The 23915-nt window shown below is 51.2% G+C and overlaps 1 protein-coding gene across 1 annotated transcript in view; it reads right to left on the minus strand.

Moving 5' to 3' along the window:
- The window catches only part of LCTL (lactase like), a 91950-nt gene extending 68278 nt beyond the window's left edge, over positions 1 to 23672 (minus strand). The window contains exons 1-4 of the mRNA XM_075346059.1: positions 23549 to 23672; positions 22153 to 22313; positions 21762 to 21849; positions 20496 to 20605 (exon numbers count right to left, since the gene is read on the minus strand). Coding sequence (XP_075202174.1) covers positions 20496 to 20605; positions 21762 to 21849; positions 22153 to 22313; positions 23549 to 23672 — 483 coding nt within the window. The remainder of the gene's footprint in view (positions 1 to 20495; positions 20606 to 21761; positions 21850 to 22152; positions 22314 to 23548) is intronic.
- Positions 23673 to 23915: the final 243 nt, after the last annotated feature.

The raw sequence follows: 23915 nt of genomic DNA on the forward strand, positions 1-23915 counted from the left end.
ACCCTCTCATCCTTTCCCGCAGCATCGCCTACACTGCCTCCTATGTCGATCCTGAGCTGCTGCACCACCGCCACTCCCCCCTGGTAAGCTAATATAAGAGACAATATAAGACAGACCCTCATTTTTACAGTAAAAATTATTTTTTCCTATTTTCCGCCTCCAAATTTGGGGTGCATCTTCTAAAACAAAAAATATGGTAAGTTATTACAACAACGATATGGATTGTCATTGCCCAGAACAATCTCTACAGCCTGGCTATAAGCCTTTCATGCTATTTTAATCTGCCCCCTACATAAGAAAAATGTCCCTCTTTGTTACCCATAAGCTTCAAGGGGAAGCCCCTAAAAATGTAATCTCATTTTTAAATGCAGAATCCCGGAAATAAAAAAACACTCAAAGAAAAAGGAAAATGCATTAAAAAAAAAAGAAACATCAAAACCACAATAATCATAGCATATTGCTATTGCGGATTTTGGTGTAGACCCCTACAGAAAAAAAAACACAGTCGGGCGAAAAAAAAGCAATTTCAAAAGTAGTAGCATGGCCCAGATCCCTGGATGAGAGGAGCAGTAGGGTCCTCTTGACCAGTTCTTTGCATCCTGTTAGGTCTCCTTCACATGTCAGTGTTTCCAGTACCTATGACCAGGGCCGCCACTAGGAATTTCAGGGCCCCCTACTGGCAAAATTTTGGGGCCCTTTGAGACTCCGCCCAGGCTCTACCCCAGCTCCACCTCAACCCCGCAAACATTCCACAGCCTCACCACCACTCTTGGAAAAATGTGTGTGTGTGTATGTACAGTATATACATATACATACACACACGGTCAAAATTGTTAGCACCCTTAAACTTGTTCCAGAAAATGAAGTATTTCCCTCAGAAAATTAATAATACACCCCTACTGTCACAAACCACCGGGGGGGTCACTCAGAAATCCCCCGCGCTGGCTACCAGTACGTCACAATCGGGGGGTAGCAAGGGGGGGTCACCCCTCCTTTATACCTCCCGACCGACAGACAGAGCACGTGACGCGCTCTCTAGCGCCCCTCTTATAGTCAGGCCAATTATGGAATTGCCCGACAATAAGCAAGGAGGCCGCTATACTACTTATGCCGATTATTGAAGGGTCCCCGGTGAGAGTAGGGTATATATTCCCCCGACCTCCGCGGGCGGAATATATAAAACCTCCCTGAATCTCACTGGCCTCCCCACAATAATCCTTGGCACAACTCGCTGCCACCAACCGATTTACGGTAACTATTAGCCGAACACACGGACGTGGGATTCAAGATCGAGATAACAGAACAGCTCAAGATTAATTATATACTTTAATCAGCCTAAAGCACACTAGAACTACAATATATACAATAGGGAATCTACAGAATATACATATGTCAGAGTACAGTTACAGATAAAGCATGGGTTACAAACAGGCATACACAGTTCCAGCAGTTACCTTGTTGCGTCTGGCCACAGGGGGGCGCTGTAGACCAGGTTTCCAGGAACTCTCTCACAGGTCTGTCCCAACCAGGCCCCCGAGCAGAAGAACGCTGGAAAATGGCCGAAGTAGGGTTATCAACCTGGGCAGATCCAGGTCCCCTCCTACCTTAGTGACCTCACAGGGAAGCACTGCCACTCCCCCTGCATGGATCAGAATTATCCAGCAAAGGGGATTTTGGCTATAACTTTGCCTGGGAGCGTCGTAGGCAGACGCCAATGCTCTCATTGTGACAGTTATGAATTTAGCTACAGAACGAGGGGACTCATGACCTGTCTGCCAGTTCCCCATTGGCTGATATCACGCCTGGGGCATTTCCCAATGTCCTGTTCCCATAAAAAGGGGGTGCCGGCATCGTCCACATGCGGAGACACCATTTTTATGGTTGCCATATTTATCGGAAATATGGCTTGCGAGATATGAACCATTTTTTACTGGAGTCGTTCTGTCTGGCTATTTCCATAGCCTTGCTAACTAGCTAGCAGCCCCCACTACAGGGTGACGGCAGGGAGTCATCCTGTGTCCATTGTCCCTAAGCCACCTAATTTCCATATCACAGGACATGGCCATGGATTTGTTGCTAAACCAGTTGTGTGAAGGGAAGGGGGTAGTGACACCAGGAGAGGGCTTCCTGACATGACTTGAATGTCATGATTTATCGTCATATCTCCGGATTTACCTCACACCTCCCCCCTTTTGAGGGCGCTAGGGGGCAGCACACTCCGGTGTTCCCCCGTGCGCCCGTCCGCGACCTCTCCTTGTCGGGACAGCCCGTCTGCGTTACCGTGGTCACGGCCCCTTTTGTGGCGAATGGTGAAGTTGTATTGCTGGAGCGCAAGGCTCCATCGCAACAATCGCCCATTCGTCCCAGAGACGGTGTGCAACCAGCTGAGGGGATTGTGGTCCGTCTCCACGATGAAGTGGCGCCCGTATAGATAGGGTTGCAGACGCTGCAGGGCCCACACTATGGCCAGGCACTCCTTCTCCATCGTGGAATAGGCAACTTCCCTTGGTAACAGCTTCCTGCTCAGGTACAAGACTGGGTGCTCTTGGCTCGCAGAGTCCACCTGGCTGAGCACCGCACCGAGGCCGAAGTCACTGGCGTCGGTCTGTACTACAAACGGCCGCGTGAAGTCGGCTGCCTGTAGCACGGGCGGGCTGGACAGGGCGTCCTTTAGGGCCCGGAAGGCTGTCTCGCAGTCCACTGTCCAATCGACTGCAGAGGGCAGCTTCTTCTTGGTGAGGTCCGTCAAGGGCTTTGCCAGGCTACTATAGCATGGAACAAACCTCCTATAGTACCCAGCGGTCCCCAAGAAGGACATCACCTGCTTCTTGGTCCTGGGGGTGGGCCAGGATGCGATGGCCTCCACTTTCTCAGGCTCGGGCTTCAGCGTTCCCCCACCTACCCGGTGACCGAGGTACTGGACCTCGCTCATGGCCAGCTGACACTTTCCCGGCTTGATGGTCAAACCTGCCCGGTGGATCCGCCTGAGCACCTGTGCTAGATGCTCTAGGTGGTCCTCCCAGGTGGGACTGAAGACGGCAATGTCATCCAGGTACGCGGCCGCGTACCCTTCAAGTCCCTTGAGCAGGGTGTTGACCATCCGCTGGAAAGTGGCAGGGGCATTCCTCATCCCGAATGGCATCACCGTGGACTCGTACAGTCCAAATGGGGTAATAAAGGCAGAGCGTTCCCTGGCCTTGCGAGTCAGGGGGATCTGCCAATATCCCCGGCTCAGATCCATGATGGTCAGGTACTGAGCCCCGGCCAACTGATCGAGCAGGTCATCGATGCGTGGCATTGGGTACGCATCGGCGACCGTGACCGCATTGAGCCCCCTGTAGTCCACGCAGAACCGAGTGGTTCGGTCCTTCTTAGGGACGAGGACTACAGGCGAGGCCCAAGCGCTGTTGGATGCCTGGATCACCCCCAGCTTCAGCATCTCGTCAATCTCCTGGCGCATGTGTTGCTGCACCTCCAGGGAGACCCGATATGCTGAACGCCGGATCGGGGGATGATCCCCAGTGTCCACGTGATGGACAGCCAAGTCAGTCCTTCCGGGCTGGTTGGTAAACAACCCCCGGAAGGGGAGGAGGGTGGCCCACAGCTGGGACCGTTGGTCCTCCAAGAGCTGGTGGCCAACCTCCACATCCTCAATGGATCCGCCTGCCCTAACCTGGGCTAGCATATCCAAGAGGGTTTCCGCTTCTCCCTCCTCGGGCAGGTTGCACACGGGGAGCGCACATGCCTCCCGCTCATGATGTGCCTTCATCATGTTCACATGGAAGGGCTTCCGCCTTCCACGGGCAGGGTCCAGGGTGACCAGGTACGTTACAGGGTTGAGCTGCTGGTACACGAGGTATGGGCCTTCCCAGGCTGCCTGAAGCTTGTCCTGTGGTACGGGGACCAGTACCCACACCTCTTGACCCACTTGGTAGGTCCTCTCACAAGCGTTCTGGTCGTACCAACGCTTCTGATCAGCCTGGGCTTGAGCCATATTGTCGTGTACCAGTTGCGTCAAGGCCTGCATTTTGTCCCGGAAGCGCATGACATACTCGATAACCGACACTCCAGGGGTGGCCAAATCCCCTTCCCAAGCCTCTTTCACCAGAGCCAGGGGGCCCCGCACACGTCGCCCGTACAGGAGCTCAAACGGTGAGAATCCTGTTGAGGCCTGTGGAACCTCCCGGTAAGCAAATAACAGGTGTGGGAGATACCGCTCCCAGTCACGCCCATGGGAGTCGACCAACATCTTAAGCATCTGCTTTAAGGTGCCATTGAACCGCTCGCACAGGCCATTAGTCTGTGGATGGTACGGGCTGGCCACCAGATGTCGCACCTGGACTTGCTTACAGAGGGTCTCCATCAGCTGGGACATGAATTGGGTCCCCCGGTCGGTGAGCATTTCCTGGGGAAAACCCACTCGGGAGAAAATCTCCAGCAATGCGGTGGCCACCTTGTCAGCCCGAATGGACGACAAGGCCACTGCTTCTGGGTACCGGGTGGCATAGTCAACTACCGTCAGTATGAAGCGTTTCCCGGAGCTGCTGGGGATGGCCAGCGGGCCGACCAGATCCACAGCCACCCTCCTGAAAGGCTCATCGATGATTGGCAGAGATACTAGTGGGGCTTTGGGGTGTGGCCCCGCCTTCCCCACTCTCTGACAGGTTTCACACGAACGGCAGTAGGCAGCCACATCGGCCCCCATTTTTGGCCAGTAGAAATGCTGGTTTAACCTGGCCTTGGTCTTAGCGATCCCTAGGTGTCCGGCCATCGGAATCTCATGTGCGATCCGCAACAACTCCGTCCGGAACGGATAGGGTACCACCAACTGTCGGTCCCTGGGCCACGCCTCCGGTGAACCCTGCTGGACCGTGGCCCGGTACAGCCGTCCTTGGTCCCAGACCACTCGCTCCGGGTCCGAGTCCGAGGGAGGCTGTGCCGCCTGCTCCTTAAGAGCTTTCAGGCTGTCGTCAGCTTCTAACGCTGCCTGAAACCCCTGACTAGATGTGGCCAGAATCGACGAGGCTGTCACATCTTCGGTCAGTACCCCGGGACCTGTGTCCTGGCCTCCACCTGACTCGGCTGCCACTTGGTCAGAAGGGGAAGAGCTATCGGACCTCCGGGAGGCCCCTTGGCTTCCAGCACTCCCACTGCGGGTGACAGCGGCCACAGCCGCTGCGACCGTGGGTCGTGCCTGCTCCTCCTCCGTTCCTGACCAAGTCGCCGGTTCAGGCAGACCTACCTGGCTTCCTGACACCCCGGTTGTGGGGGAACCCTGCACCGAGATCTTACCTGGGAGCACTTCCGCTCCTGGACCGGCCCCAATCTCACCTGCCTGTTCCCCCCCTGCAGCAACAGAACCCCGCTGTGAAATCTCTGGGGACCCCACATTTGCTGTGGTAGCCCCCACCCCACACACTGGTCCTCCCCCTGCAGCACCCTGCTCTCTGCTTATCCCTGCAGAGGGCAGCAGATCCCAGCTCACAGGCTGGTTACTTGTAGAGGCATTGTCACACCTTTCTCTGACCCCCTCCCCTGTCACAGCTGCAGCTGCGTGTGTGTCTATGGTGTCTGTGCAAGCAGAAATATCAGAGTTCACTCCCTCCTCCCTTACATCATTCATAGATAACACATTAACATTGTCCGGAGGCACGTCAGCACTGGCTGAAGGTTCAGCCTTTGGGGCGGGGCCAAACTGGGAGGTTATTTGCCCCAAATCTGTCCCAAGTAGCACGTTTGCAGGGATCCGATCAGTTACCCCCACCTCCCTCACCCCTCGCCCTGCGCCCCAGTCCACATAAATGTCAGCAACAGGCAGCGCCGGGTCAATGCCTCCAATCCCGGAGACAGCGAGGGTTTTTCCAGGGATCAAGTCTTGGGGGGACACCATCTCAGGCCGCACCAGAGTCACCTCCGAGGCGCTGTCTCGCAGTCCTATGGTCACAGACTGGCCGACGGTGACAGGTTGGAAGCTGTCCAGGGACCTACCACCACCCCCACCCACACAATACACCTTGGGCGGCCCTTGGGACGGGGACGGAGCCGGGGCCTTGGGACGCTGAGGGCACATGGCCTTGAAGTGTCCAGGTAGGTTGCACTGGTGGCACCGTCTTGGTTCTGCCACGGGCCTGGAGAGGGGAGTTGAGGGGGACACCCCCTGCAGTCTAGGGGCAGGTGGGGCAGTCGCAGAGTTCATCTTACCCCCTCTCCAGGTGCTGCTGGTGGCTGCTCTCCTGGCTTCAGGAGCCCGATTGTTGGTGTAGTCATCTGCCAGGGCAGCTGTAGCCGTGGATCCCTTTGGCTTCTGGTCTCGGATGAACTGGCGGAGATCCTCAGGGCAGTTCCACAAGAGTTGCTCCGTGATGAACAAGTCCAGGATCTCCGGTCCGGTGGAAAGCTGCAGGCCTTGGGTCCAGTGGTCGGCAGCTCGGGCAAGTGCCCGCCGGTGGTCAGCCCAGGAGTCCTTTGGTCCCTTCTGCAGCGTCCGGAACTTCTTGCGGTAGGACTCCGGGGTGAGGTTGTACTGTTGGATCAGGGCCCGCTTGATGGTGTCGTAGCCCTGATCCGCCTCAGCAGGCAAGTCCCCAAGGATATCCAGGGCCTTACCCCTTAAACGGGGGGTCAGGTATTTGGCCCACTGGTCCTTGTTCAGATGATGCTGCAAGCAAGTCCGTTCAAAAGCAGTCAAGAAAGAGTCCAAGTCTCCATCCTTCTCCAGCACTGGGAAGTCCTCAACACGGACCTTTGGAAGTTTGGTGTCTGGAAGGTCACGGGTGGCTGATGAGGGCCGGAGCTGAGCTAGCTGCAGCTGGTAGTTACGCTCTGCCTGGCGCTCTTCACGCGCTGCTTGCCGCTCACGCTCGGCCATGAGTTCCTTGTAGCCCTCCCGGTCTCCAGCCTGGCGTAGGGCCATAGCCATTTGAAGAAGGCTATCCGAGCCTCCCAGGCTCGGTGGAATGGCACGTGGTGATCTGCGGCCCGCTGCGGAGCCTGGTGCTTCACTGTCCATTGCAGAGCGGAGGGCTGGCATCTGGCTCGTTGAGGACCCTTGGGCGAGCTGCTCCTCATCTTGTCCAGCAGTGCCCGGTTGTGCAATGTCCTCTGCAGAGCTGTTTTCTGGCGTCGAGCTCCTGGAGGACTCGTGGACAACCTCCTCATCGTCTCTGGCCTTAGCATCGGCCATTCCTTTGGCTTTGCTCCTGGTGCTCTCAGCCATTCTTGCAGACTTTTGGTCACTGACACAGAACTGACACCTGATGCCTCCACACACCTTACAGTATCTGCACTCTGACACTCTAGTGTTGAGCTAGTCTGAAGACCCCAGCAGCCACAGCTGCTGCAGGCAGTCTTTAGTGTCTGGGAGTATGGGTCTCACACTCACACACACTATTATCTCGATCCCACTGCTGCCACCAATATGTCACAAACCACCGGGGGGGTCACTCAGAAATCCCCCGCGCTGGCTACCAGTACGTCACAATCGGGGGGTAGCAAGGGGGGGTCACCCCTCCTTTATACCTCCCGACCGACAGACAGAGCACGTGACGCGCTCTCTAGCGCCCCTCTTATAGTCAGGCCAATTATGGAATTGCCCGACAATAAGCAAGGAGGCCGCTATACTACTTATGCCGATTATTGAAGGGTCCCCGGTGAGAGTAGGGTATATATTCCCCCGACCTCCGCGGGCGGAATATATAAAACCTCCCTGAATCTCACTGGCCTCCCCACAATAATCCTTGGCACAACTCGCTGCCACCAACCGATTTACGGTAACTATTAGCCGAACACACGGACGTGGGATTCAAGATCGAGATAACAGAACAGCTCAAGATTAATTATATACTTTAATCAGCCTAAAGCACACTAGAACTACAATATATACAATAGGGAATCTACAGAATATACATATGTCAGAGTACAGTTACAGATAAAGCATGGGTTACAAACAGGCATACACAGTTCCAGCAGTTACCTTGTTGCGTCTGGCCACAGGGGGGCGCTGTAGACCAGGTTTCCAGGAACTCTCTCACAGGTCTGTCCCAACCAGGCCCCCGAGCAGAAGAACGCTGGAAAATGGCCGAAGTAGGGTTATCAACCTGGGCAGATCCAGGTCCCCTCCTACCTTAGTGACCTCACAGGGAAGCACTGCCACTCCCCCTGCATGGATCAGAATTATCCAGCAAAGGGGATTTTGGCTATAACTTTGCCTGGGAGCGTCGTAGGCAGACGCCAATGCTCTCATTGTGACAGTTATGAATTTAGCTACAGAACGAGGGGACTCATGACCTGTCTGCCAGTTCCCCATTGGCTGATATCACGCCTGGGGCATTTCCCAATGTCCTGTTCCCATAAAAAGGGGGTGCCGGCATCGTCCACATGCGGAGACACCATTTTTATGGTTGCCATATTTATCGGAAATATGGCTTGCGAGATATGAACCATTTTTTACTGGAGTCGTTCTGTCTGGCTATTTCCATAGCCTTGCTAACTAGCTAGCAGCCCCCACTACAGGGTGACGGCAGGGAGTCATCCTGTGTCCATTGTCCCTAAGCCACCTAATTTCCATATCACAGGACATGGCCATGGATTTGTTGCTAAACCAGTTGTGTGAAGGGAAGGGGGTAGTGACACCAGGAGAGGGCTTCCTGACATGACTTGAATGTCATGATTTATCGTCATATCTCCGGATTTACCTCACACCTACACTGCCCCTCTCCATAATACACCCGCTACGCCACCCCTCATCATAATATCTCTCCCACACTGCCCCATATATAATATCCCCCCACACACTGCCTTTCTGTATAATATCCCCCCACACAATGCCCCTGTGTATATCCTCACACACACTGCTCCTCTGTATAATATCTCTCCCACACACTGCTCCTCTGTATGATATCCCCCCACACACTGCTTCTCTGAAATGAGCTTATTACAGAGATCAGAACCGAGATTACTACAGTGATACGAGATCAGAACCAAGATTACTACAGAGATACGAGATCAGAACTGAGCTTACAACAGAGATACGAGATCAGAACTGAGCTTACTACAGAGATACAAGATCAGAACTGAGCTTACTACAGAGATACGGGAGCAGAACTAAGCTTACTGCAGAGATACGGGAGCAGAATTGAGCTTACTACAGAGATATGGGAGCAGAACTGAGCTTACTACAAAGATATGGGAGCAGAACCACACTTACTACAGAGATATAAGATCAGAACTGAGCTTACTACTAGAGATGAGCAATGTTCGAGGTTCGCCAATTTCATGTTCGAGTGATTTTGGGGGGTGTTCGAGTCGTTCGACGAACTCGAACGATTTGCTAAAAGTTCGGCAGCTCAAGTTACGTTCGAGAACGGTTCGAGCACCAAAAGCGTGGCTTTTCACAGTAAGTATGTGTGCACCTTTCGTATCTGCATGCGTCCTGCCTCCCCAGCACAATCCCTCTCTCTTTCCTACTCACCGATCACGGGCGTCTCGCTGTACGGCTGTTACAAATCTCCAGCGGCATTTCCTTTTATGAAAATGGCTGCCGCTTCATTATTCAATTAGTTATTCTGTGCTTTCCCCGCCCACCAGCGTCCATGATTGGTTGCAGTCAGACATGCCCCCACAATGAGTGACAGCTGTCTCACTGCAACCAATCACAGCCGCCGGCGGGCGGCTCTATATCGTGCAGTAAAATAAATAAATAATAATAAAAAAAAAAAAAGAAAGAAAAATGCGGTTCCCAACATATTTGATACCAGCCAGGTAGATACGCATCCATTAGATGCGGCAGTCCCGGGACTCTACCCAGCTCATCCCGAATTGCCCTGGTGTGGTGGCAATCGGGGTAATAAGGAGTTAATCACGGCAGGCGTCTCCCCGAGATACCTTCCATGATTAAACTGTAAGTGAAAGTAAATAAACACACAACGAAAAATCCTTTATTTGGAATAAAAGACAAAAAAAACACCCTCTGTCACCATTTTAAGAAAATCCCCAAATACCCCTCCAGGTCCGAAGTAATCCACACGACACTGTCAGCTCTGCTACATGAAGATGACAGGGAGCACCGTAGAACACGATCACTGTGTCCTCTCCACATAGCACCTGCAGTGAATCGCGCAGTCACTGGACTTCACTCTGCAATGCAGACGTCAAGATTACCAAATCTGCCTATGTTTTTCATTAGAGGCAGTGGCTGAATGGTTAGAGCTCTTGCCTAAGAAGCATTAGTTCGTGAGTTCAAGTCCTGGCTGTCCTGGGAAAGAATTTATTTGAAATTATAATTTATTTATAATTATAATTTAATTTAATTATGCACTGAGGGGAAGATGATGGGGGTTGTAGTGCCTGAGGTGATGATGGTGGTTGTACTGCCTGCATATATGCGGTGATGAGTGCGGTACTACCGGTGTTTGCCCATCCATCCATCCGCCCGCCCATCCATCCATCCTTGCAGCTAAACAATCTGCTTCTAGATTCTCTACTGCAGTATAGAGCTTAAGATTACCAAACCTGCCTATGTTTCTTATTAGAGACAGTGGCTCAATGGTTAGAGCTCTCGCCTAAGAAGCATTAGTTCACGAGTTCAAGCCCCGGTAAAGAATTTAAATTATAATTATTATTTATTTATAATTATAATTTAATTTAATTATGCACTGAGGGGAGGTGCCGGACATCAGCTGTGTGCCGCGGGACACACCTCTAAAATCGGAGCATTTCACGGAATGAGGCAGCATTGCTCTCTTCTCTCTCTCTCTTTCTCTCTCTCTCTTTTCTCTCTTTTTTTCTCTCTCTCCCTCTCCCCCCTCTCTCTCTCTCTTTTTCTCTCTTTTTCTCAGTCTCTCTTTTTCTCTTTTTCCCTCTCTCTCCTCTCTCTTCTCTCTCTCTCCCTCTCTCTTTTCTCTCTCCTCTCTCTCTTCTTTCTCTCTGTTTTCTCTCTCTCTCTCTCCTCTCCTCTCTCTCTCTTCTCACTCTCCTCTTCTCTCTCTTCTCTCTCTTTTTTTCTCTCTCTCCCTCTCCCCTCTCTCTCTCTCTGTTTTTCTCTCTTTTTCTCAGTCTCTCTTTTTCTCTTTTTCCCTCTCTCTCCTCTCTCTTCTCTCTCTCTCCCTCTCTCTTTTCTCTCTCCTCTCTCTTCTTTCTCTCTGTTTTCTCTCTCTCTCTCCTCTCCTCTCTCTCTCCTCTCTCTCTCTTCTCACTCTCCTCTTCTCTCTCTTCTCTCTCTCCTCTTCTCTCTCTCTCTTCTCTCCTCCTCTCTCTCTTTTCTCCCTCTTTTTTCTCTCTCTTCTCTCTCTCTTCTTTCTCTCTCTCTCTCTCAGACCTGGCGATGATCAGCTGATGCGGTCACCTGACACTATAAGTCGAACGGTGAGGCCGGCTTTTTACCGCCCGGCCGGCTAAACTATCAGCTGCTGCTGTCGGACAGGAGTCTGCACTGAAGTGTGTAGTTTTTTTTTGTTTTTTTTTTGCACTGATGCATCAGCTGATTGTATAAAAGCCGTTTATAAAATCAGCTGCTGTGTTATGTGATTCAGGCCCCTGAACCTGACACATCATCTGATCGCTTTGCCTTCCAGCAAACCGATCAGATGATATTGGATCCGGATTGGATGGCGCGGGACCCTTGACCCAGGATTACTGCGGAGAGGGGTTCTTTATTTCAGTCCCTAATTGTGTTGTGTTTTATTTCTAATAAAAATATTTTTCTGTGCGTTGTGTTTTTTTTTATCTCTACTAGAAATTCATGGTGGTCATGTCTAATATTGGCGTGACACCATGAATTTCGGGCTTAGGGCCAGATGATAATATAAAGCTAGCCCTAACCCCATTATTACCCAGTGAGCCACACGTCACCAGGGCAGCTGGAAGAGTTGGATACAGCGCCAGAAGATGGCGCTTCTATGAAATTCATGAAATAATTAAAAAAAAAAAAAGGGGCTTCCCTATATTTTTGGTTTCCAGCCGGGTACAAATAGGCAGCTGGGGGTTGTGGGTAGTCCGCAGCTGCCTGCTGTACCTGGCTAGCATACAAAAACATGGCGAAGCCCACGTAATTTTTTTGGGGGGGGGGTAAAAACTCCTGCATACAGTCCTGGATGGAGTATGCTGAGCCTTGTAGTTCTGCAGCTGCTGTCTGTATGGAGGAGCGCAGACAGCAGCTGCAGAACTACAAGGCTCAGCATGCTCCATTCACTAGTGTATGCAGGAGAGCAGACAGGAGCTGCAGAACTACAAGGCTCAGCATACTCCATCCAGGACTGTATGCAGGAGTTTTTTGCCCACCAAAAAAATGACGTGGGCTTCGCCATATTTTTGTATGCTAGCCAGGTACAGCAGGCAGGTACGGCTGCCCCCAGCTGCCTATTTGTACCCGGCTGGGAACTAAAAAAAATAGGGAAGCCCTTTTTTTTTTATTTATTTCATGAATTTCATGAAATAATTAAAAAAAAATCGACATGGGCTTCGCCCCATTTTTGTGTCCAGCCAGGTACAACAAGGCAGCTGGGGATTGGAATCCGCAGCACACGTTGACCCGAGATTTCTGGGCCCCTCTGCTGCGAATTGCAGTCCGCAGCCGCCCCAGAATCGCCATCATCTGGCACTGTATCCAACTCTTCCAGCAGCCCTGAAGCCGGGTGGCTTGCTGGGTAATAATGAGTTAATACTAGCTTTGTTTTACTAGCTAGTATTAAGCCAGAGATTCTTAATGTCAGGCAAGTTTGACCCGGCCATTAAGAATCTCCAAAAAAGGGTTAAAAAAAAGACGCCACACAGAGAAAAAAATACTTTAATAAAATAAATAGACACAGACACACTTAGAGACTTCATGTTTATCTCATCCCTCCACGATCGATGGTCTTCTTTCTCCTTCAACCCATGCAGCTCTGCTACATCAGACAGCACAGCATGGGAGGAAAAACGCTGCTGCTCCCGTGCAGTCTATTCACTCAGTGAGTGAGCAGAAGCTGCGGGTTGTAAGCAGTGACGTCACTGCTGACAGGCGGGTTGCTATAGCAACGGTGATCTCCGTTATTCACCGGCTGTGGCAACCAGTGCTTGCATGTGAGCTGACTCTGTAAAGAGCGCACACATGCAAGAACGGGGAAGCCGACCATGTGCCAGAGCATTTCGCCGGTACACAGAGATGCTGGAACGATCACCGCGTACCGGAGAGATGCACTGACAGGACCTAGCATGACGTTTAGCCATGTGACCAGTCTGTAGCCAATGAGATAATAAACAAGTGACTGATCACATGCTATTTTGACATCACAATAGGTCCTGATGTGAAGCCCCAGAGGTGTTGTGTCGGTGCATTACCTTCAGGGACTCCACGTGGATGGAACAGTCTGGTCACAGGTAGGGAACCTTCTTTTAGGATTTTCAAGACGCCACTCTCGGTATTGCGGTCAGGGTGACCGCTACTGCAGATTAAGGGTTGCCTGGGGCTGATGGTGGGTGCAGTCAGTTGTAGTGGCCTCCCGAGAGTGAGGCAAGCTCCAGGGCCCTGTGTAAGTGTGTGGAACCACAAGTCGCAGAATGACTCACACGCACAAGCAGAATGTCTTTCAGGGGTTGTACTCACATTAGGTGGCAGGGTGAGTAACCCGGGCGTAGCTGGGATGAACCAGGCTGGAACCAGGAATCCTTCTGGCTGGCTGATGAGGGTGACTACCAACTCGCCTTCCTTAGCACTTTGTGTTTTTGTGGTGACCCCGACTTGAAGTCCCTACGGGGGCCACCCAGGGAAGTTGCTGCTGCTTGTTCTCCCCTCGTTTCGGCCCGTTTGCTTGTAGCCTGGACCAGGTCACTCCGGCTGCTTGCCTCCTGTGAACTAAGGGCCCTCTCTTTGCTACGTGGCTGCAGACTCTGTGGTGTTGTCTTGGAGGTCTGAAGTGCCCCCTCAGGCAGGTTTGGCAGAAGAAAGGTGAATCTCTCTCTGCACTGGGACCTGTTACCCTTACGGGCCTGGTACCTCCCTGGCAGTCCCCTTACTCTGCCACCTCTTTGCTCTCTCTAGCCTTGGGTGGATTTCGGGTGGCACTACCAGGTGACCGAACTCCCCTGTCGGTAGTCACTGCGCAGACGCTGTTAGACTGCAACAGCTCCAGGGTCTGCTCCTCACGTCTGCTCTCCCTGAGCTGCACACTAAACTGGCTCACTCGTGGGTCCTGCACGTCTGCTCTCACTGAGCTCCACTTCCAGACTCCTCTCTCCGCTGTACTTCCTCTCCCCACTGTGCCTGCCTACGCCACCTAGCAACCAGGCTCTCCACCACACCCCTTGAGTGGACATGGAGGCCACGCCCCCTCCTGGAATCCCCAGGGGTCCACTCAAAGGTAGATGTGTGAGACCTGATCACTATGCGCCTGTGTAGTCACACCTCGGTCAGCCTTCTGGATTACCTGTATTGTACTGCCCCCAGCATGGGTGCAGTACTCAGTGGTGCCTGACCAGGTCAGGGGCGCCACATTCCCCCTTAGTTATCACCAACACGTCCTTCGGGCTGCAAGACAACATTTTAAAATGCATAAAACAGTAAAACATTTACAACATTATAAAACCACCAGGTACCATACATCACCACCCTCCACCCACAAGTCCGTTAACCCACCCAAAACCCTCTCAGGAGGCCACCGGTCCTTTTAGCAACCAGGTCTGGGCCATCCGTTCCCCCAGACCTTTCCTCCAATCTTCCTCTCCCGTCGAGCCGCGCCTTCAGCCTCTTCTGGCAGGATGTAGAGGCGGCCTCCACAGTTGGTGCTGACCAGGTACCCTCTTTGTGGTGGAGAGCCAGGCCCCATAAACAGGCGTGCTCCCTGGTCACAGGCGAGCCAGGCCCCTAAAAAGGCTGGCTCTGGTGGTTGTACCTCTGGGGTACCTCTAAACACTGCGAGAGTTTGTGGCTATAGCCAGTTCATAGCCTATGGTCCGTAGAGAAAGTGCACAAAACCTGGTGCAAAGTGTGCTTAGAAAGAGTTCTCACATAAGTTCATGTGGGCACATGCTTGAACTTGTAAACGTTGCAGAACTTTACTTTTACTTGCTATACTTTATTTTATTTCTTCACTCCTCTGTACCAGGGCTTTGGCCTGTAGGGCTGAGGCACCTGGCATTTTCTACATTTCTGTCGTCATCATCATCTGTAGTGGTGTCATCAATTGGTTTCTTGTCTTTGTTGGTGTCTATTTCCAGTTCTTTATCTTGTTCTGTTTCTGTTTCTCTGTCTTGTTCTATTGCTTTTACTGTAGACTTTGGGGTTGGCTGAGTGGAAACTGCTGGGCTACAATATGGATTTTTGGGACATGGCGTTACATCTAATGCATACCATCCATGTTCTCCTTGATGCTTAGTGAATTCCACTAGATCTCCCATCTGCAAGTTTCTTCCTGGATGTCCTCTTGGCAAGTGGGCTCTCACATCTCTCCGGCTGACAAAGATTCCTTCTCTGACACCAGGTGCGACTATGAAGCCGAATCCACTTTTCAAGCTGAACTCCTCTACAACTCCACGGCAAAGAGGGCCTCTGACCTGGGATTTAGCTCTCCTTAAAGACTGCTTCTCCTCCAAGTCTCTGGCTGTTACCTCATACCGGTCTGGAGAATGCTGTGTGGCGGCTGATCTTGCGCGATCGCGGCGCTGAGCTCTGGTTGTGGGGCTCTTTTGTACAGCAGGCTCCCAGGTTATATACATGCTTGGGGCCAGTGCTGTCAGCTCTTCATCAGCAGAGGGTGTTGGGCTCTCTTCATCCCAGCGGGAGTACGGCAGCATATCTGGCTCTGGTCCTCTCCTCCCCCTTAGTGCTCTTGAGCACTCCTCCCGTTGTAGCACTCGGGATGGGTCCTCATCAGCAGGCCAAGGCGGTGGACTTTTTATCGTGGATGTTACTGGAGTCTTCTTGTGGGCATGCGGAGGGAGCAGATACTGGTCCACCATCTCCTTTGGGAAATGAGCCTCCAGATCAGCCTTGAGCCTCAGGAATTTGGGGTCCTCACTCGGTGGGGACGGGAGGTCCAATTCCTTGGGCTGGGGAGCGGCGCCTGCTCTGGCCTTACAGGCCGGAGTAGATGGCCTTGCGGCCTTGTCTTGGCGGGCCGAGCCTGGCGTGGCTGCGACCTGGTCTTTACGGGCCGAGCCTGGCATGGCGGTGGCCTGGTCTTGGTGGGCTACACCTGGCATGGCTGCGGCCTGGGTCGGCGTCGCTCCTGCGGAGTGGATGGGCGTCACTGCTGCGGCGGGGTCTTGGCGGGTCTGGCATGGCGGCGGCCTGAGCTTGGCGGGCCGCACCTGGCGTGGCTGTGGCCTGGTTCAGCGTCGCTCCTGCGGTGTGGATGGGCGTCGCTGCTGCGGCAGGATCTTGGCAGGCTGGGCAGGGCATCGCTGCGGTGGCCTGATCTGTGCGGGCCGAGCCTGGCGGGGCTGCGGCCTGGTTCAGCGTCGCCGCGCCAGGCGTCTCTAGGGATCGCGGGCGTAGCAGCGGGGATCGGGGCACTCGCGCAGGCAGGGGCATCAATTGACTCACCCCTCGGTGGCATCACCGGTGTCTGGACAGCCGCTGCTCCACGTGTTGCTTGCCTCTCCGTCCATTTCTCATGGGCCCAAGCGACTCCAGCCATCTCGCTGAGCTCTGCGCGTGCTTCCCAGATCTGCTGAATCACCTTCGCCTCCAGCCTTTCACACCATTGGTCCAGCTCCCAGTCCCACCAGGCAGCGGAGCCCAGCTCTGGATCGCTGCGTGTGAACGCCATCCTCTCTGCGTCGTCGCTGCTCTCCAGATCTTCTCTCAGCAGCAGGCTTGTCACTTCCTGTAGCTCTTCTCCCAGCAGCAGGCTTGTGGCTTCCTTTCCTTCCCGCCGTCTCTGCACACCTCTGCCCTCATCACTCGCGAGGTCAGGACTCTGCAGGGGTTCTCTGGGTAGCCACACCTCTTCGTGGGTGGTATCTTCTGTTTTCGCGCGCTGTGGTTGTTTCTTGGCACTCTTTTCATGGTGGCAATATGGCGGCGCTTCAAACTTTTTAAGCGGACCGCCCAGGCACATGGTCACCTGTCTGTACAGGTCTAGTCCTTATCCTGTTCGTGACGCCAGATGTGAAGCCCCGCAGGTGTTGTGTCCATGCATTACCTTCAGGGACTCCACGTGGATGGAACAGTGTGGTCACAGGTAGGGAACCTTCTTTTAGGATTTTCGTGACACCACTCTCGGTATTGCGGTCAGGGTGACCGCCACTGCAGATTAAGGGGTGCCTGGGGCTGATGGTGGGTGCAGTCAGTTGTAGTGGCCTCCCGAGAGTGAGGCAAGCCCCAGGGCCCTGTGTAAGTGTGTGGAACCACAAGTCGCAGAATGACTCACGCACAAGCAAAATGTCTTTCAGGGGTTTTACTCACATTAGGTGGCAGGGTGAGTAACCCGGGCGTAGCTGGGATGAACCAGGTTGGAACCAGGAATCCTTCTGGCTGGCTGATGAGGGTGACTACCAACTCGCCTTCCTTAGCCCTTTGTATTTTTGTGGTGACCCCGACTTGAAGTCCCTACGGGGGTCACCCAGGGAAGTTGCTGCTGCTTGTTCTCCCCTCGTTTCGGCCCGTTTGCTTGTAGCCTGGACCAGGTCACTCCGGCTGCTTGCCTCCTGTGAACTATGGGCCCTCTCTTTGCTATGTGGCTGCGGACTCTGTGGTGTTGTCTAGGAGGTCTGAAGTGCCCCCTCAGGCAGGTTTGGCAGAAGAAAGGTGAATCTATCTCTGCACTTGGACCTGTTACCCTTGCGGCCTGGTACCTCCCTGGCAGTCCCCTTACTCTGCCACCTCTTTCTTCTCTCTAGCCTTGGGTGGATTTCGGGTGGCACTACCAGGTGACCGATCTCCCCCGTCGGTAGTCACTGCGCGGACGCTGTTAGACTGCAACAGCTCCAGGGTCTGCTCCTCACGTCTGCTCTCCCTGAGCTGCACACTAAACTGGCTCACTCGTGGGTCCTGCACGTCTGCTCTCACTGAGCTCCACTAGATGTGTGAGACCTGATCACTATGCGCCTGTGCAGTCACACCTCGGTCAGCCTTCTGGATTACCTGTATTGTACTGCCCCCAGCATGGGTGCAGTACTCAGTGGTGCCTGACCAGGTCAGGGGCGCCACATTATCATCAGTGCTTGTTACCGGGAGGACACAGTGATTATCGGAAGGAAAAGCGGCGGGAGACAGAGTGCAGGACGCGTCGCGGGGACCTGTAAGTGTTATGGCAATGTTTATTAACTGTATGTGTACATGTATAATGTGTTTTTATGTGTTTACCTCCCATTGTTTTCAATGGGGTTCGAGTGGTTCGTCGAACGGTTCGTCGAACGTTCGTCAAACGGAGCCTCTGTTCGACAAACCGAACTCAAACGCTAGGGGGTGGCTCATCTCTACTTACTACAGAGATGCCGCACGTATCCATTTTAAGCTATGGTGCTGCCCACAAGTGTGAGTTTTTCGGGCAGAACTAATGAAAAATGCTGCTACAAGTCTATGGATCCGTGAAAAACACAAACAGTACATGGATGGAAGCAGTGTACAGTCCGTGTGATGCAGGTGTTTATCATTTCAAAGTATAGGAGAAACTTTGTAATTTCATTTTCTATATATTCATACCAAAAAACACAGATGGCACACAGTTTTAATAATGTACACAAGAATGGGTGATAAAAATAAACACAGTCAAAACGGAGCAAACCACACATATGTATTTATATATGGATGTGTAAAGGGGCCTAACCCCCACCAGCACCCCAATGTATACAGCACAACACACAGTACACAGGGCAATATGTCCCCAGTATACAGCGCAACACACAGTACACAGGGCAATATGTCCCCACTATACAGCGCAACACACAGTACACAGGGCAATATGTCCCCAGTATACAGCGCAACACACAGTACACAGGGCAATATGTCCCCAGTATACAGCGCAACACACAGTACACAGGGCAATATGTCCCCAGTATACAGCGCAACACACAGTACACAGGGCAATATGTCCCCAGTATACAGTGCAACACACAGTACACAGGGCAATATGTCCCCAGTATACAGCGCAACACACAGTACACAGTGCAATATGTACCCAGTATATAGCGCAACACACAGTATACAGGGCAATATGTCCCCAGTATACAGCGCAACACACAGTACACAGTGCAATATGTACCCAGTATACAGCGCAACACACAGTACACAGCGCAATATATCCCCAGTATATAGCGCAACACACAGTACACAGGGCAATATATCCCCAGTATACAGTGCATATTAACATAGCAATAAACCCCCAGGCCCTAATGATATACACAGCTCAACCCCCCCTCCCAGCTTCTTATAATATACACAGCCCCCTAGCTCCTAATAACATACCGAGGTGCAGAGCCTGTATTAGTCCTCCATCCAGACCACAACAGTACACAGTATAGCAGACCCGGACCCCTATCACCAGCTGTCACCACACATCCATCTTACCAGCCTCTGACTAGCCAGGAACTCCATGTCGAGGAGAGTAGCCATGAATCACAGCATAGGAGGAGGGGGCGGAGCCTGCACTGAGCTCAGCAGGTCCTGTCTGGAAAGCAGAGAAGATGCCGGGATCCTATTCACACAGATGATCTGCCAGGACCTGACCACGCACGGTGTGCTGAGCAGCCACGTCTGAAGTGGCCAGACAGGAAGATTTAAAGGTACAGTGCCGCCTCTGGCCCCTGTGAAAAGGGGGGCGGCCGGGACTTAATAAAGTTATGTAATTACCACAGGCCCTCCCCCTCTTCACTGGGCCCGGTACACCAGTCATGGCTTTAATGCCCCGATGGCGGCCCTGCGTATGACGTCCGTTTTCATACATACCAGAGACTCGGACATACGCAGACCCATTAAAAGCAATGGGTCTGCACACACATCAGTGTTTTCACCAATACTGAGTGTCCGTGTGGAGACAAGTCCAATTTTCTCCGTCAGCACTGATGTCACATGGCCCGCACAATGATATCCTCCGTGTGACATCAGTGTGACACGTACTGGAGAAAACACATTTCTTTGAAATAAAATTATTTTCTATACTCTCCTATGTCCAGCGCTGCTGTCACTTGCTTCATGGCCCACTCATTATGCTCATGCATATTCACTGCACCACGGACCCGGAAGCAGCAGCGCCAGAGACAGCAGTACTATGAACAGGTAAGTATAGAAGGTCATGCTGTCTCTGTGCTATCTGGATGTCACACGGATAGCACAGAGACAGCACGGCACACGGATGGGCCATACACACCATCAACACGGCCATGCAAAACACGATTTTTTTTTTACACACATGTGAAGGAGGTCTAACAGACAACACAATTACATTACTACATAGATGCATGTATCATCTTTACGATTCTTTTTCATTTACCAGTTTTGTCTGGAAAAATAATTTGTCATTGCACAATATTTGGATAAATATCAAGGGAAAAAAGAAAAATCATATTGACAACTGTCTTACCTGTGGCAGGTCCCAGTGATATAAGGTGACTACCGGAGTAATCTTATTTTCAAGAAGAACATTGATTAAATCACTGTAGTATTTTATTCCTTTTTCATTAACACTTTCAGCTAGGGAAACAAATGTGGGGAAATTACTCAATCTCTTCAGTCACAATTGGAACCAATTTAGACATCAGTTTTTTATGTCCCAGTTCTGTCCACATTTTTCCTAGTTATATCCCGTACCCATCATAGCCTATGGGAATGGTCACCTGTCTGTACGTTTCTGTGGACTGAGTGATCTGCATTAGTGATGAGTGAGCATTGCCATGTTCAGGTGCTCGGTACTCGTAACCAGCAGTTGGATGCTTGGATGGGTGAGACTCAAGTACCCGAGTATTATCGGAGGCAGAAGTACAGTTCAGTATCAGAAGATGGAGCATTTCTGGCAACCTGCTGCCGCCACTGGTGCCAGTAATAGCTGATCAGCAGTGATGCAGCATGTCGGACCCTGGACGATCAGACATTGATGACCTACACTAAGCTGCTATTGCCAAGAAAAAGCTTCTACAAACTTATATGTAGTTTGCAGTGCCCACTACAGGGTAAATATAGTATTACATGCTATGCCGTTAAAGGGGTTGTCCAGTACTTTTACATTGATGGCCTATGCTTACGATAGCTCATAAATGTCTGATGGGATAGCGGCCAGTAGTGGCAGCAGGCAGCCGGAAAGGCTCAGTTCCGGCGCTGCTCTGTCTTATGACAGCGGCCGCTGCTGGGTACAGCACATCTGCCTCCTATTGAGTAGAATGGTAGGCGAATGTGCAGTACTTGGCCGCAGCCACTATCAGCAGACGGAGCAACGCCGAAACTGAGCATCTCCAGCTGCCTGCTGCCGCTGCCGGAAACCGCTGATTAGCGGGGGTGCGGGGTTTCGGGCCCCAGCCGATCAGGCATTGATGATCTATCCTAAGGGCGGGCCATTAATGTAAAAGTACCGGATATCCCCTTTAAATACTGTCTGATTCTGTCACACGGGGATTGGCTCTGTCCATCAGCCAATGAGCTTTGTTCCCAAGCAATGGCCAAGTGGATCAGATATAATGATAAATAGTACATGATCAGTGTAGCAAAGACTTTACAGTAGTAACTTAGCATCTTATATAGATTTATTGCATAAATAAATCTGTTATTAGAAAGTAAAGTTTACTGCTGAGTAAATATGAATAAAAGTTAATAAATTGGATAAAAAAAAACTACAATAAAGTAAATTAACTCTCACCTTTGATGCCTGTAGGAATTAGACGGGGCCAAGAAATAGAAAGCCGGTAATGAGAAACTTTCAGTTCCTTCAGTAATTCTATGTCCTCCTGCGATATATAACATACAATGTAAAGGTGTAATGCTGCAATCCTGAAGTCAGTGTTGGACTATTTGCCTGATTAAAGGAGATGTATGGAAAAAAAATCTGCTAAAAAAAATAAAAGCGCCACACCTGCTCATGAGTTATCTGGTACTAACTTCAGCTACGTGAAAGTGAATTGCTCTGAGCTGCAATACCACACACAACCTGAGAACAAGTGTGGCGCTGTTTTCGGAAGAAAGCAGCGATGGTTTTTTTCTTTCAAATAACAATGATGATGCAGCAAAAAGTAGCAGTGAAGTGTTCTCACCTTGACTTTGTAATAACCATCACATGAGGAATCTGCTGTCTGGTTCATGAATGTTTTTCCCTTCTTATGTGTGAAAGCATCCCAGATACTCTGTCCTTTGCCATCCTTGTCCCAGGCACCTTCCGTTTGGTATGCCGAGCTGCCCACTCCCCATGTGAAAGCTGTATGGTAGAGATACACAGTCACAAGGGGACAAGCGAGGGGTGGCTATGTAGGCAGTCACCTAATGCACCGATGAAAGGGGGCACTACAATTTAGGCATTTCCAAAAATGGTCTTCCTCTACATTTCCTTTACCACTCACTTTTCTTATATGAAAGAGAACATTAAAGGGAACCTCAGAGCCACGAGCAGTTCTGGGTGCATATTGCTAATCCCTGCCTAACTGTCCCTGTATACACTAGAATAGATAAAGACAGCTTTAGAAAAAGTATTTCTAAAGATCTTTTCTCTTATGTTAATGAGCGTGCGGACTAGTCCCAAGGGCGTTATATCCCCCGACTAGCCGCCCTCCTTGCATGGTAACACACCCACAGGGGTCTAGTAACATGGTATTCAATGCAGCGTCACCAGCGGTGACAATCATACCTGTGTCCGCGCTTCTGTATGCTCCGCACTTCCAGTCATGTGAAGTAGACCTCTCTGAAGCCGGGACACGTACACCTGACTTCATACTGTGGATGACTGGAAGTGTCAGGCATTCAGAAGTGCGGTCACAGCGAACACAGGTACATGCAACACCGCTAGTGACTCTGCATTGAATAGCATATCCCTGTTGGTGTGCTAACATGCTGAGAGGGGGGACTAGTCTGAGGATGTAACACCCTTGGGACTAGTCCTTGCGCTCATTAGCCTAAGATAAAACATCTTTAGAAATACTTTTTCTAAAGATCTCTTTATCTATGCTACTAGATACATGGACGTTTAGGCAGGGATTAGAAATATGAACCTAGAACTGCTTGTAGTTCTGGGTGCAAACTGCACCTGACAGGTTCCCTTTAAGGGATTTCAATTAACATAACAACAATCATACTGATCTTCAGAGAACTTGTCTGACCAACAGCTTCAGACTGGGGCAGCAGGGGCCCACCAGCAAAATTGACTCTATGGTCCCACTAATCAACTACATGCAAAAATTACATTTCCAAATTTACCTATGCTTCTATCTATATATAGTGGGTAGTTTGCAACATTAATGCCGAGATGCTTCTTTTGTATGTACATAGCGAAACAAGTGTATTGTGCCAACTACTGATCATGTTTAGAGGGTAAGTGACATGGTACTGCAAAGGGCCCACCAGAGGATTCTCCTGCCCTCCTGTGGGCCAGTCCAATCTTGCCGACCCATACTTGTTATATGCTTGCCACAGGTAGCCAATGTATGACTGAACACTTACCGGGTGGAAAAGTGCCATAATAAAAGGATCCCCTTTCTGTCTGTGTCCACTGAAATTCCTCCTGTCCCCAGCTACACTGTGCCAGGAACAACAACTGAGTCACCAGGATAACTGCAGACGTCATTCTGAGAGGAGATGGCCTTCTCACAGGATCTCTTAACAGCAATGTTTTAGTTATTCCATTTCTGTGATATGAAAAGACAGTTCAGGTAAATCACGTAATCTCCACTTTTACGCTCATTTATTCTCCGTAGAATTGGATCAGACATTTATAATAACAAAAAACATCACTTGTACTTTGTCAACTGTAACAACCTTTTAAGAATAATTAGTGAAAAGTTGTTACAGATTTACCTTAATGAAAAGT

Source organism: Anomaloglossus baeobatrachus, chromosome 4 (assembly GCF_048569485.1).
Source record: "Anomaloglossus baeobatrachus isolate aAnoBae1 chromosome 4, aAnoBae1.hap1, whole genome shotgun sequence".
Classification (NCBI taxonomy): Eukaryota; Metazoa; Chordata; class Amphibia; order Anura; family Aromobatidae; genus Anomaloglossus; species Anomaloglossus baeobatrachus.